The sequence below is a fragment of the Dinoponera quadriceps genome, unplaced genomic scaffold (assembly GCF_001313825.1).
Source record: "Dinoponera quadriceps isolate SergipeBrazil2010 unplaced genomic scaffold, ASM131382v1 scaffold1658, whole genome shotgun sequence".
NCBI lineage: Eukaryota > Metazoa > Arthropoda > Insecta > Hymenoptera > Formicidae > Dinoponera > Dinoponera quadriceps.
This window is the reverse complement of record NW_014555920.1, coordinates 1,678,145-1,687,094: the sequence shown is the minus strand read 5'-3', so window position 1 is coordinate 1,687,094 and position 8,950 is coordinate 1,678,145. Positions and strand designations below refer to the sequence as shown.

General features: G+C 45.1%; 1 protein-coding gene across 4 annotated transcripts in view; it reads right to left on the bottom strand.

The window, feature by feature from the left end:
- Nucleotides 1-521: 521 nt before the first annotated feature.
- Nucleotides 522-8,950, bottom strand: part of LOC106745770 (PTB domain-containing engulfment adapter protein 1-like) — a 48,862-nt gene continuing 40,433 nt past the window's right edge. For 3 of the 4 annotated variants that reach the window (XM_014621675.1, XM_014621676.1, XM_014621673.1), the window contains 8 exons: nucleotides 6,355-6,465; nucleotides 6,184-6,251; nucleotides 2,782-2,964; nucleotides 1,956-2,282; nucleotides 1,413-1,627; nucleotides 1,106-1,320; nucleotides 800-1,026; nucleotides 522-712 (listed from right to left, as the gene is read on the bottom strand). In XM_014621675.1, coding sequence (XP_014477161.1) covers nucleotides 638-712; nucleotides 800-1,026; nucleotides 1,106-1,320; nucleotides 1,413-1,627; nucleotides 1,956-2,282; nucleotides 2,782-2,964; nucleotides 6,184-6,251; nucleotides 6,355-6,427 — 1,383 coding nt within the window. In that variant the 5' untranslated portion in view covers nucleotides 6,428-6,465 and the 3' untranslated portion in view covers nucleotides 522-637. Of the gene's footprint in view, nucleotides 713-799; nucleotides 1,027-1,105; nucleotides 1,321-1,412; nucleotides 1,628-1,955; nucleotides 2,283-2,781; nucleotides 2,965-6,183; nucleotides 6,252-6,354; nucleotides 6,466-6,805; nucleotides 6,831-8,950 lie in introns of those variants that run through there. The other variant, XM_014621677.1, reaches the window with a different exon arrangement.

Here is an 8,950-nt window from a genome sequence, read left to right as displayed (position 1 = left end):
GAGGAGGTCATCGCCGCCACGGAGGCCTACTTTGCAGACTTCGAGAAAACGTATTTTTTCAGATGGATTAAAGAAGTTAGAGCATCGCTGGGTCAAGTGTATCGAGCTAAAAGGAGACTATGTTGAGAAATAAATCGCTTTTCCAAAATTTTCGTTTTTCTTTTGTAGGCTAAGTACTTATCGGACTGTTCCCGTATATATATATATATATATATATATATATATAACAAATATTTTCAGCTAAAATTACGTGGGCCTCGATTAGAATAATATTTTATTCCGTTCTAATGGTCAGCTTGAGATCCCGTTAAGCCAACTCGTCGCGAACAACGACATAACGCGGCGCGTTATTCGAGAAGCGGACCCCCGAAATCTAAAGCAGCGGATAGAAAATGTAGATCATCAGTGAGCGTAGGAGGATTACACGCTTATAAGATTATTCCGTATATGTGTACCATATAAATATCGAACATCATCATAAATATACGAGTAGAGTAATAGTAATAATTGACTAATTTTGGTTTTACACGGACATAATTTCTAATTGCTCTATCCGTTAGTTAGTTGGTCACTCGTTACTCCGCAACGCGGAATACCGTTCTGGTATGTTCCCTCCGCCCTTTGATCGACGAGCGTATTAGTTTCGTAGCGGGTCCAAGCTTTCCAATGAGAAGTCATCGGTTCCGATGCACAACCCTCTGCTGAAACCGTCCTGGAAATTTCAGAAACGTTTCATCAAACGTCCGCTCACGATAGAGACGGATTAATTATTCCCACGACTAAGTACACCAAATCGTACCTTCATCTCCAGCAGCCTCTTATCCAACAGGCCGATAGCGTTTTCCAGTTCCTGCTGACTGGGATTAGACATCACGGTCGACGCACCGAATTCCCCCATCTCGAACGGATCCTTGAAGTCATTCTTGATATTCAAAGCCGGCGTGGGATTGAATGGAATGCTACCGAACAGATCCTCCTTGACTCCGTTCTGACGTCTCGAGTCTTTCGTCTTTGGTGGTGGCGCCACTGAGAGAGAAATAGAGAAACGTCAGCCACAACGCGGAGGAAGATAATCACTCTCCGTAGGAGGGTTGAGCACGCTTACATAAAGGCGGAGGACTGGTCGTGCCGTTGGACTGCGAGAAGAAATTGGTTCCCGAGCACACCTGACCGTTTAGGAGCGGATTGTTGTTCGACTGGTGATTGGCAAGGCCGTTGGCCGCAGTCTCGTAAGCCCTAGGATTGAAGTCTTCCTCAAACTCGTCCATCAACAGCCCTTCCAATTTCGTGCCGACCGACGGCATCGGCGTCGGCTCATTCCTGCGCGACGACGAAAGGAAAAAGGCCAGTCGGATCAAGACGCGACTTAACTATGACTTGTAGTCAATTTTACAATCGCGTTACAACCGTACCCCATGAAATCGTCGTCGAAGCTCTTCTCGAAACTCCTTGGCGGAACAGGCGGCGGTTGCTGAGGTCCGTTGGAAGTGTTTCCGTTGCTGTCGCTGCTCGTGTTCAACAACGGCTTGGTAGCCGTGCCGTTAATTTGTGGTGAGTCCGTCGGCGCCCCGGGTACGTGAAGTATATCCGGCAGATTGTGCTGCGACAGATACGTCGACACGTCCGCCTGTAAATGGCATTGTACAAACGTTTAGTATGCTTCCTAGACGCGTGGTCGGCACAGCATATGTATTTTTACTTGTGTATTATTTGCATATGTTAACTGGAAATGCTCCTTTAAGAAAGAGGAAGAAAAGAAAATACGACTCGTAAAAGAAGAATGATTATCAGTGACAAGGAAAAGAGAATTATAAATCGCAACTGAAATAACAATGAAAGTAAGATAGTTTGATCAAATAGTATTATATTGTAAATTAAACGCATAAAATATATTTCTCAGTTTTAGATTTATTTCTTTTTATTATTTTTGCACGTTTTCGTATCGTCGAACTAACCGAGCCTTTGATAGCCGCGATGTCCTGCAGCCGTTGCCGATAAACGTTGTTCTCGTGCTCCAGTCGTTTGATCTTTTGCTGCAACACCATGCAGCGTCGTTGCGTCTCCAGGTCCTTGCCGGACGTCTCCAGGAACCGCCTGTACGCCAAATCGAACGCCTGGCCGATGGTGAGCGTAATCTCCTCGGCTAATTTGTCGCTGACAAAGACGAAGCACGTGTGCCTCTCCGCGTCCTCCTCTTTCGCGATGAAACTGAAAAACTTCTTCTCCCCTTTGTCGTCGGCACAATACGAGATTCTGTGCAGTGGATACTGATGCATGATCCGCTGCAAGAGCAAGTTTTTTCATTATTTTAAATCGTATCCGCTTATTTTTACTCACTACTATAACTATTATCTAATCTATCTCTTTTATTGATAGAAAATATTCATTTAACCCGGAAATAGTCACATTATATCTTCTATTGTCATTTAGACCTCAATTAAAAGTCATTATTATTAAAAAAATATAACATTATCAATTGTCCCATGATTCATTATTATTTAGGGACATTATAAATATCGATTTACTCGCTATTTTTTGAAAAAAAAAAAAAGAGAGAAACCAAAAAACATTTAAGAAACAGAATAGCACCATCAAGTGTTCGTGATCGTTTATGTAAAGAAAAATAAGGTGACTGTTCCCGGATTAAGAAAAAGAAGAAAAAATACAAAAAGTGTATTTCCGATATGTAAAAAATAATTATTGGTGAAAGGGAAAAGGAATAAGGTGAGAATTGTTTGAAATAGTCGACGAACGATGTGAAAGTCCTTCGTCGACACCCACCTTGGGCGTTGTTTTCGTTTTTGGTTCTTGTATCGCCACGCCATCGATGCTTATAGTGAGCTCCACCTTCGGAGTTTTCGTGCCCTCGCTCTTCTTGAGCTGCTGATTGAACTTCAGCTTGCAGATCGCCTCCTTGACGACATCGATGCCTTTGGGCTGATCCACCTCTGTGCTGCCCAAATACTAAAACGTCAAGTCAACGGGCAAAAGTTGAAGAGGGAGAGAATTCAGACGAGTCGAGGGGAGTTTTTTTTTCTCTCTTCCGTATGCGCGAGTTTATCGCCCACCAACTGGAAGGTGAACCACGAGCGGGAGCGCGCGAGAGCGTGGGAAACGGCGTAACTTCGTTTCCAGGAACACGAGTGCACGCGCAGAACGTGACACGGATAAACTTCTTTATTATTAACGACGTGTGTATTTCTTTTTTTTTTTCGGTGCGTTCCTCGTCGCGCTTTGCATATCTTTGCATCGATCAACGTAAATGGCACGCTTCTGTACGGCGGTGAGAAGCTCTCAAAGCGCGACATCTCTTCTGCTCAAGGTAACACACTTGAGAAAGAAAGAGAGAGAGAGAGAGAGAGAGAGAGAGAGAGAGAGAGAGAGAGAGAGAGAAGTTGTCCAACGGCTCGCTCGGATGTAGCGTGTAACAAAGACTCGTATTGTGTACAATTACGCCTGAAGGAGAAATCCGAATTGAACGCGCCGAAATCGCGACGAAAGCGTAAAGCGATAAACACGGGGAATGCACGACAAGGCGAAAATATTAATGGACTCGATTTTATAGAGCGCGGGAGAAACGTGGAGAAAAATTCGATAGCGTCAGCGTCCAGACAGCATAATCTCGCAATCATAATAATTTCGCAAAACGTGCGAACGAAAAGAAGCGAGGTGTTTCGCAATAACAACGACGACGGCGACGACGGCGTTCGTCAGCGACGTTTGCAAATACGACGCACATTCTACGGCCATTTTACGGCGTAATATTCCGCCAATAGAGTGACAAACTCTATTTCTGCACTTTAATCCGATACGCGCGGATGATACGCGATGGCACGTAGTATTACTTGACAAACTGCGCGATAATTATCGCGCTATATGATAACGAATGACGCGGAGCGCGCGCCGCGCTTGGTTTAACAACCTCCGGATACTTTTCCAGCCGATAAAAAATACGCTTTCCTGGATGACGAAACCGCATAATCTCGCTCGCTTACGCAAATCCGATCCGATCCGATCGTAATTAAGCGCGTAACCAGACGCGGGTACATAATGGTACGTGGGACTGATTCTTAACGAGTTAATTGCGCGTTCCGCACCGTCTGCGATATAAAATAAGATCGATCGCGAAACAGCTCGCCGGTAGACAGGATGCCCCACGGTCCGGAACTTCGCCGACAAAATTCCGGGTTTTCTCAGCGATGATCGCGGCCGTAAAATAGGAGGGAAAAAATTTCGCAGGATTCAACAAAATTTTTGTAATTGAAACAAATTTGTCGTTCGCGTAAGAAAAATGTCACTCCCGCGATATCATTTCCGAGACCCTGCCTGTGCAGAATCAGGCTGCGCAGATCGGACGAAAAAGACGATCCAGATAAAATTCCGCTATTTCGCCACAACCAACAACCACGACGTCGTCGGCAACGACACACGATGGCTTTGTCCGTGAGATAGTGAAATCTGGCCGTTCGCGAAGTTTCGAAGTTCAACGAACCCGCGGCTACCGGCTACTCGGCGCTACCGACGACAACGAGCAACAATTCATCCGCAATGCTTGATATTCGTATTCACAAGGGGAAAACTGGCATACGTGCCGGGGAACAATTCAAAACGAAAGGCAGACGGTCGGTCGTTCGTTCGGTCGGCCGGCCGGTTGCACGGTCTCGCTCGTTGCGCAACTTTTCCGGGTGACATGAAATGAATGAACGCCTCGAGTCTCTCTCTCTCTCTCTCTCTCTCTCTCTCTCACTCTCTCTTTCTCTCTTTCTCTATCTATGCACCGGGCGTTCGAGTCGGATGCTCTTCTTTTTTCCCTCGTTTCGGCACGGGTCATCCGCGAATAATGAGAAATTCGCAACCGGCTAGAAAGCGCAAACTACCGGCTCGCTTGTTGTTTTTACAACGGTGCCGCCGACCAGAAATTACGTTCCTCCCATCATTAAGTCCAAATTGAGCAATTCTATAAGGTTCGCGCGGGGCTGCGTGCAGTAGGTCTGCGACTTTCCGCACGGTTCCTATTAGACACACGAAATTCTCGCGTCATTAAATTCGATCCGATGAATTTTCAACGGGTCTGTTAATCAAATCGCGTTTTTACGTATCCCCGTGGGCCTAATTATCGTAAATTCCGAAGTATCTGGGAATCTGTCTCCCGGCGAGATCAATTTTCGCCGATACGCGTGCTTCTCGTCGCCTTTCACGCTTAATATCGGATAAATACCGGCGAGAATTCATTCAGATCCGTTGATAAAATTGATAAATTGTATCGATATCCGAAAATGTCGGTAATACGCAACATTCACGGGAAACGGATATTATTTTTAATCTGCGAAACGATCGCAAGAGCGAACGGTTTTATTCCTACAACAGGCAGTCTTCCTTTTTTGCTATCCTTTCGCCCGGCTCAACAGTCGCCGGCAATTTCTCCGGTTTTTCTCACGCAGTGCGCAGGAATCCGCGTGATGCCTCGCGTTCCGCCCGGAGAAGTAATCGGCTTAGCTTAATTACGTTCGTTAGCAGCGAAAGGTAATTAAGCGTACGTGCGTCGACGAATTCCACGAACGCGCAACGGATATCCCTCTCAGTGGCGGTTTTCAGGCTCAGCGATCAGGACCGCCGCGCGTCGGATGCGCGACGATAAAAGCGACGACGGGAAGAAGAAAGAAACGAACACGATGAGACATCGCTGTCGCGACAGCGAACTCATCGCGACCTCTTCTCCGGTCCGATTTCGAGATCCCGCGAAAATGTTGACGATATGACGTCCGTCGCTTTCTTATTGTTTATCCACGTGATTGCGCAATCGCGCGTCACGATCTCGCCCAACATACGCGCAGCACGTTATCGCGGTATTATTTGCATCCGTCGAAAATGTAGTCGCGGCGATAAAGATTTTTCTCTCGGGCTCTCGCGAAAATAAGACTTTCATTCGGACTTCGATCCGCGGCGCGATTATTGCGCATAATTTTTCCTCCTCTCTCTTCACCTTCGAGCGACAGTTCGCGTGAATCGTCACAAAAGGAGCCTGTTGTGCAAATGTCATAATTATAAAGTCGCGCTAACGAATGCACACACACACACATACATATCAAGACGCGCGAAAATTTGAAAACACGATACCGACGCGTTACTTATTTGACAACTCGCGCGGGAATGTGCGTTCATAGTGCAGATATTACACAGTACCTTGACTAGGTAGGCGATGTGTCCTTTTTGGAGCGCGTCCGGTGGGTGTATCCAGTTCCTACTCGTTCCTGCGAACAAGAGTCGCGATGGTTTTCAACCTTCGCCGCGCGGCTGGCCATATTTGCTAATACCGGTCGCACGTGCATAGAGAGCCCCCGCGGGGTTACTCACCTCCGTTTTTGCTCGGCTGATTTTTATTGTTCGCCGAATTCTGCGCCCATTTCAGTAACGTCGAGTTCCTCATGCTGTCGGCCTTTAGTTGCTACCGACTGTTAGAAACACCTGAAACCGAAATACCGCCGGTTAGCACATGTGGCGAGTCCTACTTTTTCAACATTTTGTGCAAACAGCGAGGTACGCAAGGAAAAAAGGTGCTCTTGCATCGACAAAATTGGAGTCGGCAACATCGTAATTAGAGTAAGTCTTCTCGATTCAAGAGCAATATTGTGAAAGCTATCGCTGGAGTTGTTAAAACACTGTAAGATGCGTTAGTTTCAATGATATTGCTATTTTGAATCAGGATGATTTATCCCAATTACGACGCTGTTGACCAATTCTATTGATGCGACAGCCTTTTTTCCGCGCACGAACATATTGTATGGGCGAAGCACTTTAGATTCACCTTAGATCAACCTGAGCTGGCTACATTTATTTTCAAGTCTTTAATTCGCCACACTCCGGTCCGTGAGACTTGTCGATTTCATTCGAGTTAACATTCTTAAGCTTGTAACGTGGGAATTGGAAATACAATGTCCGAATAAGATGTTTATGGTATCAGGTCGAGAAAAATGATTTGGGGTTAAACTAAACTTATTACACGGAAAAAAAATTAGTCTTGGATCAATGATAGATATCGTCACGTATAAGCAAGAATATTATAATCTTCTTAAAAATATTTTTACATATGAGGATATCCATTGTTGACTCAAGACTATTTCTTTTATGTGTATAAAAAACGATCATAGGCCATGACGAACCAGGCACAAATCAAGTAACGTTATGTAACGAATATTTATTGAAATACTCGTATATAATGATTCAGATGGGATCAATCTTTATTCTATTAATGATAATTAAACATTATCAAACTTATTATCATAAGAAAAGGATTGTATTCGGAAGAAATTCTCAAGTGGTTTCGTGAATGCGATCTAAGAAAAAGAAATGTTCATTCGTTATAGCCGACACTTGATGTATTAAGAAAAAAAAACAAAAAAACAAAAATAGTACGCAAAAACCAGAAAACTGAGAAACATTCAACGATCCATCAGACCAAAGTGAGCTACGTTTAAAATTCACGAACTCTCCGACTCTCGCGAATCGGTGTCTGAGTTTGCGTGACACTCGGCTCGGCTTATCAGGGGAAAAAATTAAACGTGCCCTCGGTCAAACGACGTCAAAGCCACCGCTTATAATTTTCCCTTCTCTCAACAGACATTCTCTGCAAGGTGGGACCCGAGTTTTGGAAGCAATCCAGGTTGCCGCTCTCTTCTTATTTCCACGATCTCACGCGCGCCGGCCGCGCTCTTTTATCTGTATCGAGGATCACTTTCTATTGTCCGTCGAGTATCCGCGTGCGTTTTATCATTGTATTTCGCGCGAGAGCATGCGACGCAATCACGCAGCGATCACGCGTGTACGCGCTACACGCGCACGTGTCACCGTATTCGCAACCAATGAGCGTTCTCTCTCTCTGCTGCTGTGAAAAAAAAGAAAAAAAATAACAGGGTCGCGTCCGGTTGGTTCATCGCTCCGACGCGAATTCATCATGCGCGATTCACAACGGATAAATCCACCAAAGATTGATCGCGAGATCAGAAGCTGACTAAAACTAAGGATATAAATTTCTTAGTCTAGATACTATCTGGCGCTTGGCTCTTATTTCAGTCCTTTATCGTGGTAATTGATCTCAATTGTAGATCCAAGAGTAGAAGAGAGTTGGTGTCGCCAAATTTGAAACGAGAAAACTACTCCCGAAAACTACTGCCTCTCCACTGATTGTTCCTTCGCCAAAAAGATCGTTGAGATCACGGATTGATTGTGCTGCGGTCCATCCTTTCTTCAAGTGGTAGAGCATAATATGGCGCATATGACTTTCGACACGCACTTCTATCGAGTAAATATAGAAGAATGGTTTTTATTAAAGATGTAAACATCAATATTCATAAGTAATAAATACGCAAAAAGCAAACGGCGGATAATTATGCATCAACTCAATATATCGGCGTGCGAAGTTTACTAAGTACACGCTAAACATTTCTTTTTCTGTCTAAGCGCATTATAACTTAATATTACGCTGGATGATTGATCGACCGTAAGAACTAATTGTCTTTACAAATCGCCGCGTGCTGAGCGTATCATTAGCATTTCCAAGTTGAACGCGACCCTGGAAGGGAACGCAACGAGGGCGTCGTGCATTCTGTTCCCTCTCCATTGCCGTCCTCCCCGCCCTCCTTCGCATTGAAAACGACGATCGAGAAATCTTTGTTCGTTGTCTCCGTCACTTCTCCGCCCGCATCCACCCCAGCCTTATGAGAGATCCAGTTCTCTCTTTATCATTCCTATTCGAGGAATGCGACTGCATCTTTCCACGCAACGAAGTCCATGTATATTCATAGAACCGGGTCAATTACATGTACGGTAACACACACACACACACACGTTTCATCGCACGTCGTGTTTCATGTCATGCTCGCGGAATGTTTACGCACGCGGTTTTTAAGTGTCTCGCCTCGTTTTGCCGTTTTTCTCCCCCCCCCCCCCCCCC